This window comes from Diabrotica undecimpunctata, chromosome 6 (assembly GCF_040954645.1).
Source record: "Diabrotica undecimpunctata isolate CICGRU chromosome 6, icDiaUnde3, whole genome shotgun sequence".
NCBI classification, from domain to species: Eukaryota; Metazoa; Arthropoda; class Insecta; order Coleoptera; family Chrysomelidae; genus Diabrotica; species Diabrotica undecimpunctata.
In genome coordinates, this window is record NC_092808.1 from 149,991,799 (window position 1) to 150,018,763 (window position 26,965).

The 26,965-nt window shown below is 32.7% G+C and overlaps 1 protein-coding gene across 1 annotated transcript in view; it reads right to left on the reverse strand.

The window, feature by feature from the left end:
• Positions 1 to 256: 256 nt before the first annotated feature.
• The window catches only part of LOC140444095 (long-chain fatty acid transport protein 1-like), a 58,127-nt gene continuing 31,418 nt past the window's right edge, over positions 257 to 26,965 (reverse strand). The window contains exons 4-10 of the mRNA XM_072535745.1: positions 19,761 to 19,998; positions 18,509 to 18,740; positions 7,489 to 7,690; positions 3,042 to 3,234; positions 2,373 to 2,721; positions 960 to 1,050; positions 257 to 680 (exon numbers count right to left, since the gene is read on the reverse strand). Of these exons, the coding sequence (XP_072391846.1) occupies positions 372 to 680; positions 960 to 1,050; positions 2,373 to 2,721; positions 3,042 to 3,234; positions 7,489 to 7,690; positions 18,509 to 18,740; positions 19,761 to 19,998 (1,614 nt within the window). The 3' untranslated portion in view covers positions 257 to 371. The remainder of the gene's footprint in view (positions 681 to 959; positions 1,051 to 2,372; positions 2,722 to 3,041; positions 3,235 to 7,488; positions 7,691 to 18,508; positions 18,741 to 19,760; positions 19,999 to 26,965) is intronic.

Sequence of the window (26,965 nt, forward strand, 5' to 3'; positions counted from 1 at the left end):
GTAGATGTAGATTGCATAATTCAGATCTCATACTCAAACCTGTCAGTAATAATTTGGGTGTTTGTTTGGGGGGCAACTGAAGTGGACATAACCCAGCAGTTTCATCGCTGAATGAAGCTAAAATGTCATTCTCAAATAGACAAATATACTTTCGTACCGCATACCCCCTCCCCAGTTCTGCTCTATCTTAAAGTAACTTGTGCAGCGATGTTGTTCTGAGTATAAAGGAAAATTGCACTGTTAAAATAATACACTATTTTATAAAATAACAACCAACCATTTATTATTTATACGATACAAAACATGAAAAATCACAATGTAACTATCAGTCCCGACATTTGCACACTTAAACAATTCCCTACTATGGAAAATCACAATTTAATTTTACCCGCTAAAATGTCTTCATATAGAGGTTTTATCGGTACATAATCTACTTTCTTGCTATCATACACATACACATCCTCTTTAACTAAATTAACGTCATATCCGTCCTTCTGGAGTTCATTTTTCTTAACTTTAAAAGTTCCTGTCATCGGTAGCGATTCCATAACTCTTAGAAATATGGGTATGGCGTACGTTGGCAGATGAGCTTTTAGCCCTTTGGCTAAAGCTTTTCTGTTTAAGGATTTCTCTTTATCAGCAACGGCAATCATACCAGCTTTTCCGTCAGCATTTGGAACCTAAAAAGTTATTGTTTTTATAAAGAATTTAACTGAGTGAATTAAACTACAAGTATAATTTTCAATTAGGTATCTTTAGTTCGGCTAATGGATTAAGTCCACAGTTAAAAAACCGAAGAAAATTAAAATTAAATATCGGTCGAATCTATCAATAATTTAATTTAAATTGCAACTCTTTCTCTATTTTTATTTGTTTTGCGGAAGTTTCAAAAAGTTGTAACTTTGCTGATAAGGCAGATTCTACAAATACTAAAATGATATAATAATATATATATATACCTCAACTCCGTAAACCACGATTTCCTTCGGTCCTATTATGTCACTTACTAGCAGTTCCACTTCAGTCGTTGCAACGTTTTCTCCTTTCCATCTGAAAATTAAAACAATAAAAATACAATTAAACCATACTTGAAAATATTAAATTATACGGCAATATGCCGATGAAATTAGACTGCCAACAGGGAACATAAGCATATTACTCGAACTTATCCGAACTGAATACTTCGTGGTAATCATGGCTTTGAAACAGTCGAGAATTGACAGGCAAAAGAAGTGCTGAACAGCTTTTCCATATGGAACAAATAAAGCTTGTCTTGCTATAGTGATGGACAACGTCCTCGAAATCGGAGAAGACCCTTAAGAAAAGAAGACTACTGGGATCGAATCATAAACCAACAAAATTGTGTAATGTATGTATAGAAGGATTTGTAAAAACAAAACTCAACAAATTTACAATATAAGGAATTATGTAGTCGGTGAAATGAAGAATGTACCTTTCTACCTTTTCAAATTTGAATGTAGATACTAAGTAAAAAGAAAAAAATCTAATTGGAGTAACACATTAGTACAAAAGCAGCTGATGCCCTGGATAAACTAGCATGGAAATGTACTGGAAAGTATAGGAATATTCGTGTAAGAAATTTTATTGGCGATCGCCTATTGGTCCATTTTTTAATTTAGAGATATAGCTGCATAAAATTATTTAGTTATGTGGCAAACAAAGTATCCCCAATTAACAAGGCGGTATGTTTATAAAGACTAAGAGGAACATATTTATTGAACTCTTAGGAAAACTCGTGGCAGCAAATTTAGAACAAAGAGGAACACAAATCGAAGACGATTGAAGAGGGTTTCAGAAAAACGTTGTTAAGGCGATTAAAATATGTGAAAGGAATGTTACAAAAAGTTTTGTAACAACTATCAGCAGTTTCCAAACATTAAAGATGCAGTTTTGAGAGTAATATAAAAGTAATGAGAATGAAACAAGAATAAATTTTTCTGACTAGATTTATATTCTAGATTTATTTGCATAGACCAAAAACATGTAACATATATGAAACAATCTCATAAAATGATTATTACAGAATAACTTTTTACGCTTAAAGAATTATAGCTATTATTTCGGTCATTGAAGGCTTAAGTGAGTTTAAGAAGGTATGAAATGAAATATTGACCGTTACACGTCGATTACCGATCCTAACGGTACTTGTAGAACTTCAAGACTCGGCTTCTTCATCACCTGGTCTGCAACTATCTACTTGTAAAGTTACAATGCATTTACCGGACCAGTGACATTAAAAACTACTTTTTTTTCTTTTAATAGTCGTAGCCTACTTTTAGTATGTTTTTTCTCTCCCTATGTGATAGTTTTTCATAATAATATTGATTTAGATTTATAGTTACATGATTTACCTGTACGTATCTCCAGTTCTGTCTTTAAAATAAAGATATCCAAATTCATCTTGTACCATTAAATCCCCAGAATTAAAATAGGAATCTCCCTTCTTAAAAACATCTTGTAGAATCTTCTTGTTCGTCTCTTTTTTGTCCACATAACCATCAAAGTTGTGTGTACTAATTTTCTTGTATATTTTTCCTATGAGTATACCTGACTCATTGTTTTTACATCTAATACACAATCCGTTTGCATCTCTAAGAGGTTCTTTGGTCTCATCGTCGCATTTAATAAGGCAAATTGAAAATATTGGTCCCAAATAGAACGGCAGAAAACCAACTGATCCAATGGTGTTATCCAAGTTAACTAAAACAGTAAAATTGTTACTTAGTATTTCGGAATTGGATGAATATAATAATAGTATTTATTTTAATATTTATTTAGGTTACATTTAATTATCAAAATCTAAGCTTAAAAATAACATTGTAATACCCAAAAACATTGCGTGATTCAATTCAATGTCAAATAAATAATACGTTGGTTAACAGTCGAAAAACCTCCTGTGTAATCCTGTAGAGTCAGCAGAAATTATGTTTCATAGATTTAGTATTTATACAATTCAAGAGATAATTAGGACTTTACAGATTTTTAATCCACTCTGTATATAAAATATATCAGTTACTTACTTAAATTGGTGTTTCCTTCTGTCGAGCCATAAAACTCAAAAAGATCAGGTATCTTGAAAGTTTCTACAAAGTCTTTCCAGACATCTTTTTTGAGTCCATTGCCAAACATTTTCTTCACTCCATGGGTTATGTTTGTTTTTCCTTTATGTGCTGCTAATATATATCTGCACGTTTCTCCTATGTAGTTAGCAACCTGTAAAAAAATAGATATTCTATTATTTGAACTAGCTTAACAAGTTTTTGAAGTTTGAAGTAGAGAAGGCTCTCAATCAACTAAGAAACAAAAAATCCACAGGAATCGATGGCATACCAGCGGAGACTGGATCACAGATGATGGATCACAAATGAATGGCATGATGAGTGGTGTGAATCAACCTTTATTCCTATCCATAAAAAAGGATCATTAACAGTATGCAGCAATTACAGAACTATTGCCTTTATTCCTCCTGCAAGCAAAATCCTGCTACATATAATCAATCAACGGTTAAAGAACTTCCAGGCTATCCAGAGACAGCCGAAGAACAATGCGGATTCATGTTAGAAAAGGGAACGCGAGAGCAGGTACTGAAAACCAGACAGATAATAGAAACAGTAAGAGAACACAACATACCAAAGCTGCTCTGTTTCGTAGATTACACAAAGGCTTTTGATTCAGTAAAATGGGATATCTTCTGGAGTATAATGGTAAAGATGGGAGTAACTAACCACCTAGTTAGCCTAATGAGAAATCTGTATGATAAAAACTTAGCCAAAGTTAAAATACACGGAATATATTCAGATGTGTTTAAAATTAAGAAAGGAACTAGACAGGGCTGCATACTATAATCATTATTATACAACATATATTCTGAATATGTAATGAGAAAAGAACTAGACGAAATGATTACTCGAAATGATTACCATCACTTCGTGAAGTGGTAGACAGATTTGTATACTTGGGCTCCCTGATATCGAACAATGGCGATTACTCCTCAGAAATCAAGCGAAGACTAGCAATCGCCCGAACCGTAACAGCTAAATTGGTTAAAATAAGGAAATATCGAACAATAACAAGAAATACTAAGCTCAGGTTGGTTAATGCCTTCATTTGTCCCACTGCTACATACGCAGCTTAAACATGGACTCTCAAAAAAATCAATCAGAATTACATCGAAGCCTTCGAAATGTGGGTCTATAGAAGAGTACTACGCGTGACCTGGATGGAACATAGAACCCACCAACCAATTCTGGAAGAGCTTCATGTAAAAGAGAGGCTATTAAAAAAAGTAAATCGAGTATACCTAATTTACTTCGGCCACATAACTAGAAGAACAGGGATCATGGAACTATTGATATTATAAGAGGAAAGGTAGAAGGCCTAAGACCATGAGGAAGATCACCAACAGAATGGGCAGACCAAGTGGAGACTATGTGGAGCTCAAGTAATGAGGTGGATATATATATATATATATATATATATATATATATATATATATATATATATATTAATAGAAAAATGTTCTCCAATAATATATTATACAGGGTGAGTCATGAGGAACTTTACATACTTCAACTCCTCTTCTTTATTAATTAACAGGGTGATTTGTGTAATTGACCATTTATTTCATTTTACTGTAGTGTTTATACGGCTTATTTGATTTTTTTAATTTTTGCATGATACAGTACACTACTATCAAGCATTCGACTGGTATTAGCTAAACTAAAAAATTCCAGGACTGGCTTTGGAAAAATTAATTTAGGGATTCGTATTAAATATTACACCCCGTATAATTTTTTTTTAAATGCAATAAGTGATTTTCAAACTACATAAATAGCCAATGAAAACGACATATGCGACAATGTTGTCGCACTTTTATTAAATTTTTAGTGAACCATCAAATCTTACCAAAAATAGAACAACCATAATGAAGTATCAAATTATAAGGTATTAATTTAAACAAATGTTATAAATTTCAAACATTTTAATTAAAATGAGTTCCTACAACATAATCTAATACGTAGAAAATTAACATCTTTACTGTCACTTTGTATTATCTCTACGATAGAATCAATTGTTTTTCAATTTTAAATTTTTACTCATATATCGTATTGGGGCATTATTTTCGATAAATAATAAATTAAATTGATTAAAAAGTCAAACCTCTTGTATGTGTTAGTTTTTGTTGATTGTAAATGATTAAAATTTTATGTCAAATAATAATACATTGCATCAACTGTACTAAATAAAAATAAATCTAAAAAAGTTTAAAATTAAGGTTGGCGTTGACCGTTTGACGTTTCTTGATATTTTATACCCATTGTCATTATTGTCATTATCAATTGTTATTTATGTGTACAAGAATACATATTTCTTCTGTCATATCTACGTTAAGTACATTGTGTTAGTTTTGGTAGAGCTTTTGTTACTTTCGTTCAAAATGCCACATCAGTTTTCGACCACAGAATATGCAGACATAATATTTGTTTATGGATTCTGTAATGGGAATGGTAGGGCTGCTAGTAGAGAATATCGCAGGAGATTTTCTAATCGTCGAACTCCCAGTCATCCAACATTTTGGGTCAGTTTTTAATTATTTGCGAGAAAATGGCACTTTTCCTAGTGGAACAACAGAGCGACATGTAGATGAAGCGCAGGAAGATGACATTATGGACGCCGTTACTATGAACCCTACAATAAGCACTAGACAAGTAAGTCGAGAACTCAATGTTACTCAATCAAAAGTAAGTAGTCTTACAAAAAAATAATCTATACCCATATCACATTCAAATGGTTCAGCGACTACATGCTGGAGATGAGATCGATAGGTTGGAATTTTGTAGATGGATTAACAATAATCGACCAACGCTATACAGGACACTATTTACAGATGAAGCCCAATTTACCAGAGACGGGATAAATAATTCACGAAATTCACATGTGTGGGCAGAAGAAAATCCCCATGCTATTCGAGAATTCTCAGTTAAGGTTTTCGGTTAACGTGTGGATTGGTGTCATAAATAACCAATTAGTAGGTCCTCACTTTTTTGATGGTCCTTTAACAGGGCAGGTCTATTTGAACTTTCTACAAAATATTTTGCCGAATTTGGTTGCCAACGCGAACGTTGCTATCTGAGGGATGTATTTTCAGCATGATGGGGCACCCCCACACTTTTTACTGGCAGTGAGACAACATCTCAATAATGTTTATGGCAACAGGTGGATAGGACGTGCAGGTCCTATTTCGTGGCCTTCAAGATCCCCTGATTTCAATCCCGTTGATTACCATATTTGGGGACGATTGAAGCAACTAGTTTACGCAGTGAATATTAATAACCGACAACAATTAATTGATAGAATTATACATTGTTGTAATACTATTAGAAACGATCCCCATAATTCAATACGTCAATTAACAATTCGGCAACAAAAATGTGTACAGGCTGCAGGGTTCCATTTCGAAAATCTATTTTGAATTATTTTTATTTTGTTACCATTATTGTATCTTTTCCAGTTCTAATTTATGAGTTTATCATAACTATGTACATATTTTTAGTTTTTTTTTAAATCGTTCTTCGTTATTGTTAGTAGTTACTGTTTTTTGTTGTGCAGTGACTCAGTTTATTATTTCAATTAAAATGTTTGAAATTTATAACATTTGTTTAAATTAATTACCTTATAATTTGATACTTCATTATGGTTGTTCTATTAGTTTGAAAATCACTTATTGCATTTTAAAAAAAATATATACAGGGTGTAATATTTAATACGAATCCCTAAATTAATTTTTCCAAAGCCAGTCCTGGAATTTTTTAGTTTAGCTAATACCAGTCGAATGCTTGATAGTAGTGTACTGTATCATGCAAAAATTTAAAAAATCAAATGAGCCGTATAAACACTACAGTAAAATGAAATAAATGGTCAATTACACAAATCACCCTATTAATTAATAAAGAAGAGGAGTTGACATTTTTTAGTGGCCACATGATATGCTCCCTAAGGGACTCTACATATGGTAGAAGTATGTAAAGTTCCTCATGACTCACCCTGTATATAATGAGGAGGATATATACACATTATTGGAAAAATGTTTTCCAATAATATATTAAACAATGTACAAAAATCTGTAGTTATATTTAAAGTAATTTTAATAGAAATTGTTTAAAGTAATTACTATTTAAATGGGAATAAGCCAAAATTAAAGGTTCTGAGCGATTTCCGAAGTGGAAATTGAAACGTCAATAAACGTACTTTAACCTTTAATTGGGGCTTATTCCCATTTAAATAGCAATTACTTTAAAATGCCACAAGAAAGTAGCTTCAGAAATTGTTTAGACTGATGTTTTAAACCATAGCATAAATCATAGTTACGATCAATGTTGTAGCTAGTACAGAAGAAAGCATATAACCTTGCCATACTCTATGATTTACGAAACATCTTAATTTTTAAATAATACTTAGTTTACTTACAGTACAATTATATTTATTGCAATCCGTCCAAAAGTTGGAAGCAGAAAACTTGCGCCTAAGTGTCATGGTTACTCCGAAAATTAAAGTTTGCCCAACCGTTAACATTCCTCCAGTGGCGTGGTATAGGGGTAGAGGGTTATAAAAATTGTCGTTTCCGTCTAACGAAAGGAAGTAATTGATACCAGTCACAGCAAAATTGAATCTAAAAATATAAATAACTTTAAAACAAATTTAATTATTACTTTTTGATTTTTATTGACGAAAATACACAATAATTTGTTTTCGTTTCATATTTTTATAGTTTCATATTTTTGTTTAGCTATTTTAGAAGTAGTAGGTGTAAATATAAAATTAGTTCTATAAAAATGAAATAAAATAAAAATTAATTTTAAAACTATATGGTACTTAAATAAAAAATGATTTCAAACAATTAAACATTATAAATCAAATAAAATTCTTATTGAATTAAATGTTCAAACAAACCACCACCTTGTGCGAAACAGAAATCAAATCTATTATACAACGCCTTTCTCATGTCGTTGGGTAGATTTGCCGATATGTATTGTCTAAGTTCGATTAACTTTTCTCGCAGTTGCTCCAAATTGATTGCTCGCTCGAATTCATGCCTGTACAACTTGGTCTTTAGCATCCCCTAAAAGTAAAATCTAGGGGAACTAAGTCGGGTGACCAAGAGGGTCATTTTATTTTACCTTGTGTACTAATCATACATTCACGAAAAATTAAAGCTAAATAGTTTCTAACGACCTGTACATTATATGAAGAGTAGCCGTCTTGTTGAAACCAAATTTCCTTTTAAGCTGATTTGAAGATGTTTAACTGCAGGAATAATTTAATTTCTCAGTAGTTGATATTATTTTACTACGTTTAGATTTCCTTCAATCAAAAAAGGACCAATAATAATATGATCTCTCACAATTTCAATCAAAACATTTAACTTTTTTTAATACTGCGTACGTGCTGACACTTTTAAATGCTTATTTTCCTGAGACTATTAACGTACAATGGATAGATATTGTTTCTTGTGAATTGTGAAGGAGGACTCGTCTGTAAACAAAAGAGTCGTCAAACAATTATTATTCGCATTGCAGTTGTCCATCATAAATTCACAGAATTTCATCCGTTTAAATGATCATTAGGAAATATTTCTTAATAATAATCTGGTTTTTAAACATGTGTTTGCAAAATAAGTAGATCACTTGAAAAAGGCACTCTAGTCTAGGCGGAATCTGTTTTGGATTGGACATTTTCCATAGGAAGCTATTTTTTTGCTGGAATCCCTTCAGGATGTGCCCAACATCAATAATCACGATATGCGCCAGTCGCAAACCCTGTGCTAAATTTTTTATTTAACAAAATCTGAAAACAATTGAAAATTTCTCATTTTTTTGCTCCTATTTTCGTTTATAATTCGGAAAATATTGATCCTAGAGAAAAAATTATAAGAAGTTAAAGTTTCGTTATTCAATTTTACACAATATTTCGTTAGCTAAAAATTGAAAATTTAATGTTTATTGTTGAAAAAATAGCAATAATTGTAAAAAAAAGTACAAAAAAATGAAGTTAATCCTTCAAATGTTTTCGACTTTCTAAACTTGACTTACAAGCTCCATATTCCGCCTAAAAAAAACCTTTTAATATGTTTAAAACGTGTGCTAAATTTTGTTAAGATCGGTCGGATAGGTTTTGCATAATAATTTTGCAATCCAGCCTACTGGAAAAAAATCGCAAATTTTCAAATTTATAGTAGGCCCTAAATAAGGCCCTCATATAGTTGCAAATTTTTTTGCACTTAAAGGAAGGCTCAAGTTTCAAACGCTTTTTGTAAAATTCAAATCGGTTTACTAGGAGAGCCTAGAAATTTTTTTAAAGTTTTAAATATTTTTTTTTATATATTAGGCTTATAAACAAATTGAATAACTTTACGAGCTTTAAACATTTCAATTTCAAAATTTATACACTTAAAGAACATTAAAAGACGCTTCTTTTAAAAAAAAGATACATTCGGCTTACTGGTTGCCGAGATATTGAAGGTCAAAGTTGGCATATATTTGCCGTGTAACCATAAGTGATAGAGGACTCATTTTTAAACAAATACCCTCGTCTTGTCAAATACTTTTTATATCAAAAGTTTTACGTAATGTGCTTCATGGCAACATCCATAAAAAAGACAAATAAAAAACCGTTTTCGCGTAAAATGTCGCTCGGAATGCCTGAGAGGTGGTGGTGGGGGACATTCACTCGAAATATGAATCGGCGAGTTCGAAATCATAGCGCGCGCTAAAAATTGCATTATCTCGGCTTCTTGTTAACCAATTTTGCTCTTATTTTTTAATCGCTGTCTCGGACGACAAGGATTTCAAATATCATATTTTCAAATACCATTTTTAATTGCAAATTGCAAATTGGGAAATTTGCAATAAACAATTGTATGTTAAATAATTTACAACTTTAAGTGTATAAATTTTAAAATTCAAATGTTTAAAGCTCGTAAAGTTATTCAATTTGTTTATAAGCCTAATATATATAAAAAAATGTTTAAAACTTTAAAAAAATTTCTAGGCTCTCCTAGTAAACCGATTTGAATTTTACAAAAAGCGTTTGAAAACTTGAGCCTTCCTTTAAGTGTAAAAAAATTTGCAACTATATGAGGGCCTTATTTATTGCCTACTATAAATTTGAAAATTTGCGATTTTTTTCTAGTAGGCTGGATTGCAAAATTATTATGCAAAACCTATCCGACCGATCTTAACAAAATTTAGCACACGTTTTAAACATATTAAAAAGTTTTTCTAGGCGGAATATGGAGCTTTTAAGTCAAGTTTAGAAAGTCGAAAACCTTTAAAGGATTAACTTCATTTTTTTGTATTTTTTTTTCCAATTATTGGTATTTTTTCAACAATAAACATTAAATTTTCAATTTCCAGCTAACGAAATATTGTGTAAAATTGAATAACGAAACTTTTAACTTTTTATAATTGTTTCTTTAGGATCAATATTTTTCGAATTATAACCGAAAATAGGAGCAAAAAAATGAGAAATTTTCATTTGTTTTCAGATTTTGTTAAATAAAAAATTTAGCACAGGGTTTGCGACTGGCGCATATCGTGATTATCAATATTGGGCACATCCTGAAGCGATTCCAGCAAAAAAATAGCTTCCTATGGAAAATGTCCATTATGGTCTGAATTTCTACAGATCCCGCCTAGTCTACTCTGCCGAAATAGTTGTAGTGATAAGATATTATAATAAATTTTGTGGAAGTTTTGAAAACAAAGTTTTTAGTGTTTTATTTTTGTATGCATAAATTATTAAAAAACACAATCAATTGTGAAATAATAATTGTAACTTGTCCTACACCAGTAGGTAGTAATAGGGCAAATTGATACTTTAAATAACTAGAATTTTTGTCGTTCTGACTTATAATGACACGATAATGTATTAATTATTTGCAATTATTATTACTAGTTAACTATCAATTACATACACATATTAATGTGTGCGTGTCTGAACTGATTATTTCTTTGTTTAATATGAGTCATAGTGGCATTCATTAAGTCGGCGATTTCGCACCGGAATTATTATATTGTTTGCTATATTAGTGTTATTAAGTTATCTTTTGAACTAATGTTAATACGAGGCTTAGTATATCATTTGTACGGCTAAAGAGACATTTACTAGTTACTCCCACAACGCAATAGTGATCGTTTATAATACAAGAGAAGGAGAATTTAAAAAAAATGAGACACGATATATGGCTGTTTGAGAAATAAAACAGTTTTCTTAGATATAATACAACAAAATATCAAATATCTACCCTTACAACAAAATGACAATCACAATATTAATAAAAATCTTCAAAAGCTACTAAAAAAAAATTACCCAACGAAGTGTCATCAGGTGCCACCAATCACGCACCTCGATGTGCATCGCCCTTCCTTCTGGAACTTATAATTAAATTTAATTGGTTGAGAAATGAAAAGGTTTCATATAAAAGTTAATTTATCTTTAAATATGGGACATTTTCGGATCTCAAGTCAGTGTCAACACATGGTTTTACCCGTGTAGGGTAGCTCCCTAGAGCACATTGCTCGAAGGGCTCTGCAAACTTTCTAAGACTCTGAAGCTGAGTTTTTTTCTTCTTAGAAAGACTGTGTTTTATTTCCACCTCTAATAAAACCATAATGGCATTGTCTCTTCAAGATAATGCCACAATAAGAGCGTACCGGCCAACTACGCAATATTACACCATATTGAGCAATAGTTGGACAAATTAATAAACATGGAAACTTGCACCAAGTTGCTAACACATTTTCATACGTTTATTAATTACACCGGAGACGACAGAAGAAAAGCTGTTTTTTAGTAATGCTTTTTATGAATTATGAAAATGAATTATGAATTATGAAAATGTTTTATTTTTTAATTGGTTAAAAAATATTAAATGAGTGACTAGTGTGAACTAACTTTTATTTTTGTATAAAAGACGATAACCAACATGCAACATACTACAGCAACTATTGTATAAAGTATTTTCCACCTAAGAAGATCGCTTTGCAATTAAATGCTAGTAACTTTATTACTAGCGGACCAGATAAGCGGCGATATATTTTACACTACCTTTATGAATAACATTTTACTGCTCTGTTGTTTCAATCAGCGCTGCTCAACAAGTTATCGTTTATTGGTTTTAACATTATATTACAATAGTACGAGTACGGAGTATTTATTTAAACAGTGAATTTATTACATGTTAATTTAGGTTTACCCAATAATCAAAGGTATGCCTTTACAAGAACATATTATTTGAAAAATAAGGAGTACTATGTGTCATAATAATTGTAATCTAATTTATACATACTTACTAAAAATTTGTTTAGTAATGTATTTCTTTAATCCATACAATCATTAAAATATGATTCATGCGATTTAAAAATATCTTTCTGTTAACGACACTGTTATTTAGATCAAATTCAAACTTGTCATCATATTACACTTCTGTTTATCCTTAAAAATTAATTGATGGTCGTGAATTGTATTGGTGTTATTTAATAATTTAGCAAAATATATAATCAGCAAAAATCTTATTTAAAACATGCGAACGGTTTTTGCAATCACAATCAATGCAGTGTTTATGCTTGTTTAGCATTGGCTGTTAAATAATTTGTGTTGAATTGTTTCATCTGTTGTACAACCCTCGTCCTATTTAGGGCGTAGTGGTTGTATATAAGTACCTATTTTTTATAGTAGTGTAGTGAAGCGGTACTTTAAAGTAAAATGAGTAATTTGGAAGAAAATAAAATACAGTTCTAACGTAGAGTGTTATCTCCAGAAGAACGGCGTTTAGTTCTGAAAGTCGAAAGTTATTTCAATTTGGAAAAAATTAATATGGGTCCATTGACATCTGTTACGGCAGTTCAGAAACGCACATGCGATGCTTGCGGTATAAAAAAATTGGAGCGACCATCCATTATAGTGTTGGATAATGCATCCTACCACTCAAGAGTAGAAGAGAGATTTCCTTCAAACAGCTGGACAAAAGAAGAAATAAAGTTGTGGTTGACAGAAAAGAAAATTTATCACAGTGACATATTTTTAAAAGTCGATTTACTTCAAAGGTGTGGATAGCACAAAATTCAAAAGAAATTTGTTACTGACCAAATGGCTCTTAAGTATGGCCATGAAGTTCTTCGACTTCCGCCCTACCATTGCCACTATAATACAATTGAGTTAATTTGGGGTATAGCAAAAAATTTTTATGATAAACATGCGTCCAAAACAACAGATTACGCTAGCTTTCTTAGTTTATGGAAAGAATCGCTAGAATAAATAAAGGCAGAACAATGGCAAAATTGTATTAGACATACAGAAGACATAATCGTTCAGTCTTTTCAAACCGAGCGAATCATAGATGAGGTCCGGCCTCTAATTATTCGGATAGACAATTCAGATAGTGACGACTCTGATAGTGAAATGTCAGACAGTGAATAGGACAAATCGTTTGCTAAAATGAAGTAAGAAAAAAGTGTTTCGGGAATTTAATTCGGACTTTGTGATGTGTTTTAGTTAAACGATAAAGTACCATCGGTCTAATTACTGGACTGCAGGAGACTACTCTCGATAGCTTTGGTATTAATTACTGGACTACACGTGTTTAAACCTTTTGTTTTGCTTAAAACTCGGAAGTGATTTAGTGCTAATTTGTTTCAAGGTTATATTTAATACAGTGTCTGCAGAAAGGAAAGTCTTGGATGTATTTTATTCAAATTTGGACATACCAGCAACTTGGCAAGTATTTTCCAATTTAAAAGCATGCAAAACCATTCGTATAATTTTCACTATACGCAAAATAGAGACTTATAGAGACTTTGATGAACATTTGATGTCGACAAATAATTTCGAGTATTCGAAATATTCCGGCCACTTCTTTTAACACGCCCTGTATATTATATTCATTTTATTTGCCTTAGATACAGTAAAATCCAATGTTATTACTGAAATAAATATTAACGCCCCACTGTTTGAGGCCCACTGATCATATCTTAATTGCATATCGGCCGTCATAGGGTAAAAGGACTTTAGCAAAATCAATAGAATAAAATTATATTATCGTGCATGCCTTCTGAAGCGGCTCTTAGTTGACAGCTCTAGGCTCTTAATTCCATATTTTTGTTCAATGAGTATTTAAATTTCCTGGTATATGATTTTTTTGATGATTTACTGATTTCGTAAATATTTAAAAACCGTATACTACATATTATCAACAATCTGATATGATACAGGTAAACTTCATTAAAAAAAATCAATTATATGTAAACAATGTATAAACAAGAGATTATTTTCTGCCAAAATATGTTAAGATTTATTGACAATATACGACTGATACCGAATCCACTTTTACATGCTTGTTGAAACTGTCTAATTTTGGAGATAAATTATGATAAATATATTTTAACAATATCTCATGAAAATAATTTATGTATTAAAGAGAATGATAAAATGTTATAACTTTTTAACTTTAATAAAAACAATTATATCATCGTCATCATCTTTTGATCGACAATCCTCTGTGGATCCTGGCCTGCTCTAAGATAAGTCGCCATCATATTCGGTTTCTGGCAACGTGTTGTCATCTTCTGATCTCTAGTATCCCTAGGTCTGTATCCACTTCATCTAACCACCTAATTCACGGTCTACCTCTGCTTCTTCTTCCTTTAAGGGTTTCCTGTCGTTAGTTTTTTAGCAATCATGTTGTCAGGCATTCGTATTATGTGTCCGGCCCATCCAAGTCGCTGTGTTTTAATGAACGACATATTTACCATTAAAGAGTTGGTATAATTTGAAATTAAATCGTTTATAGCTCCAAATATTTTGCGGAGTATCTTACGCTCGAATATTCCCAGAAGTCTGTTATCCTTCTGCGTTAGATGCCATGTTTCCGCCCCGTATGTGAAGACCGGTCTTAGCAGTGTTTTGTGTATAATAATTTTAGTTTTTCTTTGGATATTTCTTGAGTAGAATTGTTTTTGGAGTCCATAGTATGTCCTAGTTGTAATATTTATTCGTCTTTGGGTAAGTCTTAGGCAAGCCAGGACATCCCCTTGTCTGAGTCCATCATTTATCTCAAAGGTCGAGAATTTTCTCCCTGTATCCTAACACTGGCTTTTAAGTTAGATATTGTCATTCTCGTTAATCGGATAAGTTTTTCTGGTATACCAAACTCACGCATTGATTGGTATAGCACTGTTCTCTTTACACTGTCGTATATGACCTTGAAGTCGACGAATAGGTGATGGGTTTTAATGTTAAAATTTTAATGTTTTCTCGAGGATTACATTAATAAATTATTATTATTATTAATATTAACATAATTTAAATTACATTAAAACAGGATATTAGTAGGGCATATGATACTGACAATACCTTTTTGCTATATAACTACCTAATAAAGTATGGCACTCCAACAACCTATGAAAACTTAATCATGCAATTTTTGTTCAATAGAAATATTTATATTAAAGATGAGCAGCCGTCTCAAAAAGTTCGAATAGCTATGATGATTGCCGAAGAAGATATTAAAGATAAGTCAAACAATATATATGACCAAATCCAAGCATCAACTCGATTGCCACAAGGGTCACCTCTCAGTCCAATATTGTTTATTTATACACAAGGTCCTTACATGATTTAATCAAACCTGAAATGGAGTGCTTCCAATACGCAGATGATTTTGTAATTCTGGTACAAGCGTCAGATATATATATATATATATATATATATATATATATATATATATATATATATATATATATATATATATATATATAAATCAATTAATTGCTAAAATACTTACTTACAAAAATTACAGGAGTGGTTTGAAACACACAACTTTAAAATCTCAGCACATAAATCAAAAGCAATAATATTTAGAAAAAGAGCTCAAGCTTATAATTTCCCCCACCTTATGTACCAAAACATGGAAATCCCATGGAAAAATGAAATAAAGTATCTGGGGTTCCATCTACAGTGTAACATGAATATGACAATTCAAATAAATGAAATGATAGCTAAAGCAAACAAAGGAATTAATGTTATGAGAGCAATTTGTGGTACAAAATGAGGAGCTGATCCAAACATTCTTTTAAGCTTATACAAAGGGATACTAAGATCTCATTTAGATTATGCAGTTAATCTTTTAAACCCTTGCAGTGAAAGCTGATGATGAAAATGAAACAAGTACAAAATATGGTCTTAAGGATTATAACAGATTGTCTACGTTCTACACCAATTTTAATATTACAAGCGGAATGTTCAGTATCCACACTAAAAGTTGAGGGATAATATTGGCTCATAAATACATATTGAAACAAATGACTGAAAAAAATAACACAGTAATAAGAAGTTTAAATAGGTCAAATGAAGCTATAAATGCAAATAACCAATTTTGGAAGAATAAAGCTATACCAGACTACTCAGTAGCATATAAAGACATACTCAAAAAATCAAAAAATATAATCCGATATAAAATTAATCCCACATATGAAGTAGAAAGAAAAATTATTTTATAGCCTATTACAATTAAAAGCCTAAAATATGAAAAATACGAAATTGAATCTGATGAAATGTTTTTAGTAAAATATGGTGCAATATATATTCATCATACTTATGTATATTCAGATGGATCTATCGACCCACAAACTAACCAATCCGGATTTGGAATTTATATACCAACATTAATTATACATTTTTATCAAGACTCTATAATTACACACAAATCTGTACAACTGAAATAATAGCTACATATAAAGCTATCTCTGTGTGCACTGAGAAAGAGATCATGAAAGCAGTTATCTTTGTGGTTTCAAAAAGTGCTTTATCCAAAATTTCTAGTCTCAAATGGGATCAAATGGATTATGTTACCATAATAACCAAAAAACTATTGGTAGAAGATAGTAATATGGGATTCTCAATAGGAATAGAATGGGTACCTGGACATCAGAGGATTAAAGGTCATGAGGTAGCAGATAGGTTGGCGAATATTGGGAGAGAATTTATTAAGAGTACCATAATACGATATAAAAAATATTAGTACAGATATCTTTTGTGTTACAAAAAATGACATTTTATCACAATTCTACAATGACCGGCATTCCCAAATTAAAGATTAAGATCCAGATTATTGTAGATTGCAGTGTGATTTCCACATAAAGCCATGGTACGCCAAATGTCGGTTTATGGGCAGGAATACTATAACAAATATTAATCGTTTACGTAGTGGACATTGTAAAACTCCTTGCTATCTTTAAAAAATAGGTAAAACAGAAACACCGATATTGTCCGATTATGTCCCATAAACAAACACAAAAATATGGATCTGTATTTACAATTATTAAAAGCAGGAATAGAGAGTCCAATATCTTTATATAGTACAAACCCTCTGACAATGTTATAAAAATATTTAATAAATTTATCAAACTCTTTCAAATAGATCTATAAAAAATTTTTTACTCGCCAAAATAAGAAAAAAAATAATAAATTCAGAAATTACTGGAACATATAAAAATTTACGTATCATTCAAATATCACCCAGCTGTCAATTGGTAGTAAACAGAAATTTATCCCTGGTTGTGCATTGTCTAGAGCAAGACGAGCATAACCTTACATGTACTGGGTAAATGATTATACAATAGAAACCCACAGAAAACGAAGAGGAAGAAGAACTCGAAGTTAAAATGTTAATCACCAAATATGAAAATTTGCTGATTTGTTAGTTCCAGATAGGGATAGGAGTAGCAGGGAAATACCAAAAAAAAAACCTTTAGTACACAGAAGGCAAACAGAATAATGATGATGATGGAGCTCCAGCTTCTGACAAATTTAGAATGTTTAGAAATGCAGATAAAGTCCCGCCAAACAGAAGAATAGGTGGAGATCTTTATTTTCGTAAAATTTGATCGGTATTGTACAATTTTTATTAGGCGGTATTGACACTGACATGATTTTCAATTCTATATCTCCTAAAATTTATGTTTTGTTGTATATTAGCTATACAAATAATTTCATTGCACTACTGAACATCATTACATGGAATTTTTAATAGAAATTTTAATTTATTTACGGCTTGATTTGTTTTCAAAGTATAATAATTATAATGTATTATTAATCTTTTCATACACCAGTTAACTTCAAAATGAGTAGCGGAAAATACCTAGAATAAATAATGTGGTGCTTTGCCAGTGGCGTTCAAAAAAAATTTTTATAATAAATATTTTATTGGTAATTAAAAAAATTGCTGCAAATGACTCTTATTTGTTAATAGGTGGTGCGATAAGTAATCTCCTGTCAAAAATAAACTTATGACTGTATCGCGCTAAAATTTGACATGTATGCCTAAAAAAGTCTTCTTCTGACTTTCTAGAACTAACGTTTGTTTTGAGATCTAATTGACAAAGAAGGTTACTTATCAGATGATAGAAGATAATTGATCTATATATGGAATTACCTTGCATGAGTAATTTTTGCAGCCTTCGGCAGTCCTGTAGTCCCTGATGTGTAGATATATAACAGCTTATCCTTAGTATTTGCCATATTTATGTGTTTTTGTGGAGATGCTACTGATTGACTAGATATACAGTCTTTGAGATCTAGCACTCCATTTCCTTGTTCTGCAGATGTAGAAGTTTTAAAGTGGTATAGTTTTATTTCACCAGATTCGGGATAAATTTCTTTTACAGCTAAAAAAATAGAATTGGTACATTGAAAACAGTCTGATAATAGTTTAAGATAAGTTTAAAAGGAAAAAAATATTTTTAAATCGCGTATTCTGGGGGCAAAAATAGTTCTATTGAACATAACTTATCTTAGTACAAATGTGCAAATAAAAAAAGTGCAAACAAATGTGCAAGTTACAGCCCTTTGGAGTTACAAAATGAAAATCGTTTTTTCCAATATATCGAAAACTGTTCTTTCTTAAGCTAGCAACTGATGTGATAATATGCCATTTAAGATTCATATGGATCCTGATCTCGGACACTGAAAAAATTGGAAAGGAGAGTGATATACGCCACTGAAATGATCTGCTGAAGCAGGATGTTATGAATTCCATAGACCACCTAGAGAACAAAATCCTGGGTTTACGAGAGCTTAAGATCAGTAAGAGACTCTCCAACTACAATTAAAATATTTTGGGCATGTTATGAGATCAGATATGCTCTCTTTCAAGCCAACCTGCAAGGAAAAATGTTTGGGAAACAAGGTCCAGGAAGAAGAAGAACATCTTGGTTAAGGAACCTTAGAATCTGGTTCAATACACCATTTGCAGCTTTTCCGCGCTGCTGCAGATAAGATAAAGATTTCCATGATGATCGTCAACATTCGTAACGGATAGGCACATCAAGAAGAAGAAGGATGAGATGAGGAAGACAATATGAAACAACTTATCATTCAAGGAAAGTTAGAAGACGAAAGATCAGGAGCAGAAGATCCCAATAGGATGAATTGACTTCAGATGTACTCTTAGAGACTCCTGGACTGCTCTATCAAAATCTTTATATTTACGTTTTTCCTACTTATGTAAATCTCTTAGTAATTACTTTTTGAAGCCAAAATAATCACAAAAAAGATCTTATTGGTTCAGAAACATAATAATTAACGTAAATTTTTGAAAAGATACAGATACTAATACATATACGTCATTTAATATAATTTCTGCAAATACCTCCTATAGGTACTGTACTATATAAAAAACAACTCACCACTTGCAAAATCTGATCCAAATATTAGCGCCCTAACGTTTGCCACTGATATACAATGTTGCAATGGTTTGGAAACCAAATTGGTGTTAATTAAAGCTGTTACAACTCCAATTTTTGATAAACCTATCCAGATAGCAGCGTATTCTGGTCTATTTTCTAATAAGAGAGCGACTGTGTCACCCCTTTCATAACCAAGAGATATAAAATAATTCGCTATTTTATTACTATAGGCTTCTATCTAAAAAAAAACCAAGAATCTATTGATTTGAATAGCAGATTAGTTAAAAAATGTGGAATTTTGACTAAATACAATAATAAATACATAAATATAACAAAATCTGCTAAGCTACAAAAATTGAGATGCAATTATCATTTCACGTTGTATAGCTAGTTTCAAATGCAGTGGCGAGAATTTCTCATAACAGTAATGCTTAATCTAACGGAGCAGTCGCGTTCCAAAAAATGGTTGTGATTTACAATAGGTTGAATTTGTGTGTTGTGTGTATGATAAATTTAGTAGAACGAGACATGCGCAATGTCCTGGCCATCGCCAAATTTTGGTCAGCCAAAATTTTGCACAGCGTTTGGACATTTTAATTGACAGAGTTAAAAAATTATATTTGTTTATTTTATAAATAAGTGTCTATCTATCTATATAATGATTTTTACAGCTGTCGCCGCCTTCCTTCTTTCAGCCAACGTCTCCAGTCCTTTCTGTTCTGCCATTCTCCATCTCTAAGGTCTCGTCTTTCCATGGCCTCGTCCACTTCATCCCTCCATGATCTTCGGGGTCTACCTCTTTTCCTCCTTCCTATTGGGCTCCAATCCGAAATCTTTGCTATCCACCTTCTATGATCTGTTCTTTTCACATGTCCATACCAAATTAAACGTTTTTCTTCGATGTAGCTGAGTATGTCTTGTTCTACTGCCATTCTTCGTTTTATCTCCTCATTTCTGATGCGATCCATTTTTGTCACTCACAGCTTTTTCTCATGAACTCCATTTCAGTTGCTGTGATTTTCGACCTGTTTTTTTATTTATTACCCAATTCTCTGCTCCATAGATCATTATACTGCGTACCAAGGTGTTATAAATTCTCTTCTTTGTATTTCTGGTAATCTGTCTATCCCACGGAACCCCGTTCATTTGTTTAATACATGTTCTTGTCTGTGCTAATCTGCTGGTTATCTCTTGCTCGGTGGTTCCATTTTTTGAGAGTATGAATCCTAAATATTTGAATTTGTCAGTGCCGTTAATTTCCGTATTATCGTCCATTTCCAAGTTTCTCACTGGTTCTTGCTCTGTTGTTAAATATTCGGTCTTTTCTAGATTTATTTCCAGTCCATTTTTGTGTATTCCTTTCCTAATTTTCGGAGCATATAGCACAGATCTTCTTCATCTTGAGCCGTTACCACTTGGTCATCTGCAAAGCTTAATGTGTACAAGAAGTTATCCCGGATTGGTATTCCCATCCCTTCACATTTCCTTTTCCATGGTTTTAATATTTGTTCGAGGAATATCTTGAACAGTGTCGGAGATGTAGAGCATCCCTGCAATAAGCCTTTTGTGGTCTTAAATTCGTTGGAGTATTTATTGCCGGTTTTAACTCTTACCTTGTTGTTGTTGTAAAGGTTTTTTACGGCTTCTATTAACCTCTGAGTGATTCTGATTTCCTTCATCGTGTTCCATAGTTGTTTTCTGGGGACCGTGTCATATGCCTTTTTTAAATCTATGAATGCCATGTGTACTGGTCTATTTTTTTCTATTTTTTTGTGTGAAATAAGTGTGAAGTGATCAAATTTGAAAAATACTGACCGAGTCTGGCATTCGTAAAAGAAAAATTCAAAAAATGACCCTGGGTGTAAAAACTAGGTGGAATTGCACTTCACTTAATCTTCCACTTATCTTTCAATCTTTCAGTAACTAGATACTGTATTTCTCAGATAATTAAACTCCATCACTTATTCTATGATCTATCTCTCCAACTCAAATTAACACCTTAATAGATAAGCTGTTATAACCATGTATTTGGTCTTTGTATTCACATTCATATCTAATTTATACAGCTGATATCCCAACAACCAAAGTAACTGATCTGACAACCTTGGCTGAAGACACTGAAATAGCATTGGACGAACATCCATTAGATGCGTCAGGAAAACTCTAGAACCACCTTAATTTGCTTCAAGATTGGAAGTGAAAGATAAACACTAAATAAGAATTCTGCATAAATAACCTCTACGACCATACATACATTGTGTCCTCAAGTTACAATTAACAATCAATCCATCCAATTGAAGAATGGAGTCAAATATTAGGGCCCTAATCTTGACCAAAACTTTACGTGAAGGGCACATATCAGAGCAAAGAAGCAACAACTAAATATCAAATCCCAACAAATGAACTTGCTTATTGGCAAAACACCAAAATGAACGCTAGAGAACAAGCTGATAATAAAAAAACTGAAAGCCATCTTGACCTACGGCATAGAATTGTAGGGACATGCAAAACCATTAAATACAAAAATCTTACAAATATAGTCCAAAACGCTGAGAATGAGGGCAGATGCTTGGTATATATCCAATCAAACTCTCCATGAGGACTTGAGAATACCGTTCATAAAAGACACTATATACGAACATACAGCTAAATACAGAAATAGAAACTTAAACCATGATAATGAACTAATCAACGCCCTTATCTAGCTGAAGATAGAAGGCTAGAGATATTCTCAGCCTTCTGAGAATATCGAGATATAGAGATAAGAATTAGAAGGCTGAAGGGACAGTGGTCAGAAAAATCACGATGAATCGGCACATGTCAGCAACAACCACAAGCTCTTAACATAAACAAATTTATTTAATACTCACAATGTAACGAGTATATTGTAAATAAAGAGTTTAATAATAAAAAAACGTTTGAGGAAAACATATGTTCAACAAAAAAAGCAACCAGCTTCAGATTATGTAGTTACGAGTGAAGCATTTCTAAAAAATATTGGCATTTAAATATTTTCTTAACGTAACTACTAACTACTTTAACAAACATTATTTTATTTTATTTTAATATGACATTGACCCTATGAGTTGACAAAAATGTCGAATTTCCTATTTAAATGAAAATTATTCCAAAAGAAGTAACTGCTAATGTGATTCGTCCAAATAAAATATAAATCGATAACACCCAACACTTGCTATTAGTCAAATTAATTTGGAACAGGTTTTTTACTTGCCTTATCAGTAAACCTAGTTTTAAGTTCTTACATTTTTATTGGTGAATCAATATGTTTGGGCACGACTGTGTGTTACTGGTCATGCCACTAACGAATAGCTGCTGAATGTACCTATTGTTTTTTTAGAATGTGTAACTAAAGCGAAATATTATTTGATAAATTGGTAAACCAATAAAAATGAACGTACTTTCAGGACAAGTGACTTATTTATACACTGCGGTGCAAAATTAACCGGACACTCAGACTTTTTTGTTTTTTGTTGGTGTTTAGATTAGAACTTGTTTAATTTGTTTGAATAGTATTTTATGCCTTATTAGCGATAACGTTTTTTTCTTGTTTGAACCTGTTTAGATGTTTTGTGCGAACAACAACAATTTTACACATACGTTTTGTTATTAATGTGAAATAATGGCTTAGTATTAATGAAAGTTTTTTGTGGTAATGTATCTGATTATAAGTTCGGCTGTAGCTTTTTGTATTGTCTCCTGTTTAAAACTTGCAATAAAAAAAATATGACACCAGAAGAACTAGTAAAAGCTGTTGCTTTACAGGATGATTTGCAGAGCATTCGTTACATTGCAAATGCTTTAGGGATTTCTCGAAGTACAGTGTTTGATGTAATACAAAGATTTCGGGAAACAGAACAATACACCAGGAGGAAAGGTCAAGGTAGACGAAAAACCGCAAGTCAAGTTCAAGATCGCTTTCTTAGATTACAAACGTTACTCGATCGTATATTATCAGCACCAGTACTTGTTCAACGATTAAATTATGTCCATAGAAACACAGTTTCCATTTATACCGTTCGAAGACGCTTAAATGAATATGGATTACGGTCCAGAATACCTATCACAGGACCTCTATTAGCAGCAGATCATCGGAGGCAACGTCTACACTTCTCTCGCGAACATCTTAATTGTGTGTTGACGATTGGAGTGCTGTGCTTTTCACGGATGAATCAAGATTTTTTAGGTACTCATCAGATGGGAGGCCTAGGATATGAAGAGGAGCTGATGAACGTTATCAGCAATGTTGCTTTACTTCGAGAGTTCAATTTGGTGGAGGTGGTATAATGGTGTGAGCAGGCAATTCCCTAGAGACTCGTACAGACTTGTTACAATTCAAGGGGGCAATTTGAACGCTCAACGGTATATTCAACAAAACGTTCGTCTGATGCAAGATAATGCTTGTCCGCACATCGTAAGAATAACACGGGATTACTTGGATGAAGTTGGGATTCGTGTATTACCATTTCCCCCAAGGAGTGCAGACTTAAATCCGCTAGAGCATACATGGGATATTATGGGACGGCGTTTTCGATGTAACAATGGTGAGTTTGAAATCATGAATGATTTGGACCAAGCAGTTCGTGACGAATGGGAGCAAATTCCTCAAGCAGACTTTGCTGCCTAATCCGAAGTATGCCTGATCGAATGAGAGCCGTAATTAGGGCTCGTGGAGGTAACTTCTTCTTCTTAGTCGTTAACCTGATCGGTATCGGGATATCATGAAGCTATTAGCTAAATTTCCCAATGTTCCTCTACGTTTTTCTATCTTCTGTCATTCTAGCACATTCTGACAATGGAGCGCCAATGGTAGCAACAATATGGTCCGTGTATCGTGTGGGAGATCTACCTCTATTTCTTTTGCCTTCTACTTTTCCCTGGATGGTAAGTTTTTCAAGACCATTTCTTCGAAGCACATGTCCATAGAGTGTGTTACCTCCACGAAGCACATTGGACATGTGCTTCGTGGAGGTAACACACTCTATTAAATATCGTTTTCGTTAAAAAAATATTCAAAAAATAATAGTTTTTGTTTCTTTGCAGATTTTCAAAATTTTTGAATTGTTTTGTTTTTTCTATGTAGTGTTCTTGAGTTGTAATACGTTTGACTTTTAAATATTGTTTATTATAAAATACTAAATTGGAAAGATCTTAAACTTTATCCGCTCAAAACTGGACTACGGCAGCTTCATATACATGTCTGCGTCAAAATCTGACTTAAAGCTACTGAACTCTGTGCATAACACTTCTATTCGTCTTTGCTTAGGCGCCTTCAAATCTAGTCCCATAGAGAGCCTTTACTGCGAGGCTAATGAACCACCTCTCTGGATTCGACGAGAGTATCTTCTTCAATCTTACTTTGCTTCCGTATCCGCAAATCCATCCAATCCAGTCTACCATTTATTTACTTTAACATCGCCTCCGGAGACCCCGCAAAGGATCCAATCAATAATAGACATCCAGAAATTAACTCTAAGAAAAACCATCGACCTTACTAAAATACATCCCTTCCCAATCCCGGATACTCCGCCTTCGAATAGACCAATCCCACATTCAATCACTTCTCTATTAAAATATAGTAAACATGAAACCTCAAGACTTCTCATAAGGCAACACTTCGAAGAAATCATAAGCAAAAACCAATTCCAAATAATTCTGTATACTAATTACTATTTAAATGGGAATAAGCCACAATTAAAGGTTAAAATACGTTTATTGACGTTTCAATTTCCACTTCGGAAATCGTATTTAATCGTCAATAAACGTATTTTAACCTTTAATTGTGGCTTATTCCCATTTAAATAGTAATTAATTTAAAATGCCACAAGAAAATAGCTTCAGAACAATAATTCTGTATACATTTGCCTCCAAAAGCGAAGCAGACGTTGGATGTGCCGTTACCACATATTATGAAATAATAAAAACATCTTTTTTACCGAATTTTTGCAGCGTATACACTGGAGGTGGTCGGTGGAATGCGGTTCAGGTATTATTTCAAAGGTGCGGAGACGTCAACTGCGATATTTATGTATTCTTTATCGACTACCAGAAAGCTTTCGACAGAATCAAGCACGATAAGCTCATAGATATACTAAAGGCAACTGATCTGTAAAACAAAGACCTTGGAGTAATCAAGAACATATTACAACCAATCAGCAACCATTTGGGTGAAATACCAACTAACAGAAGAAGTTGCAATAAAGAGAGAAGTACGACAGGGCTGTATACTCTCTCCCTTATTATTTAACGTCTATTCGGAACACGTCATGAGCCAGACCTTAGGAGCATATCGAAGAGGGCATTCTCATAAATGGTGAGCGCCTGAATAACATCAGATATGCAGACGACACCATCCTCCTTGCAGACAGTTTAGAAGGTTTAGAGACAATAGTAACGCAATTGTGGAGAACCATCAAGAATACGGGCTTGATTTTAACATCAAGAAAACAAAGTACATGGTCATCAGTAAGAAGCATATTCCACCTAGTCAATTACTGGGAAGAATACACTGGAGAACTTTATACGATACTAGAAGCATCCCTTAGTTCAAGAAATCTGACGGTGAACGCTCGCATTTAAAGTAATGCATTTATTTTACCGAAAATCGATTAAATGATACCATCCCATGACCCGAGCGAGGGTCGGCGCCTCGTTATGAACGCACGCTTACAGTGCACTCGCTTTTAAAGGTGTAAATGTCACGATCATCTGGCTACCATCCCATATCGGCATCCCCGGTAATGAAAAAGCAGACCAAGCAGCCAAGCAAGCTTCTTGTGTAAACAGTCATCCTCAAAAGCCCAACATATTCAAATCCGTAATAAACTAAAGCAAATATTCAAGCATCGACAGTATCATACCTGGCAAACCCACTGGAACACAATTAAGAGCGCATTACATGAGATCCGGCAGACTGTTGAAAAATTTGAACTTCCAACAATGTCTAGAAAACAAAAAGCTGTCATCCGAAGATTAAGAATAGGACATACCCGATTCACACACTTAATGAAGTCCGAGCCAAAGACCATTTGCCAAATCTGCTCAAGTTTATTAATTGTGAAAAACATCCTGATAAAGTGTCCCCGGTACGCAAAACACAGAGTACAACATAAACTTAAGTCAAATATCAAAGACGCTTTAAACTCACCCGATCAAGTTTTTAACCTAATTGGTTTCTTGTAAGACAT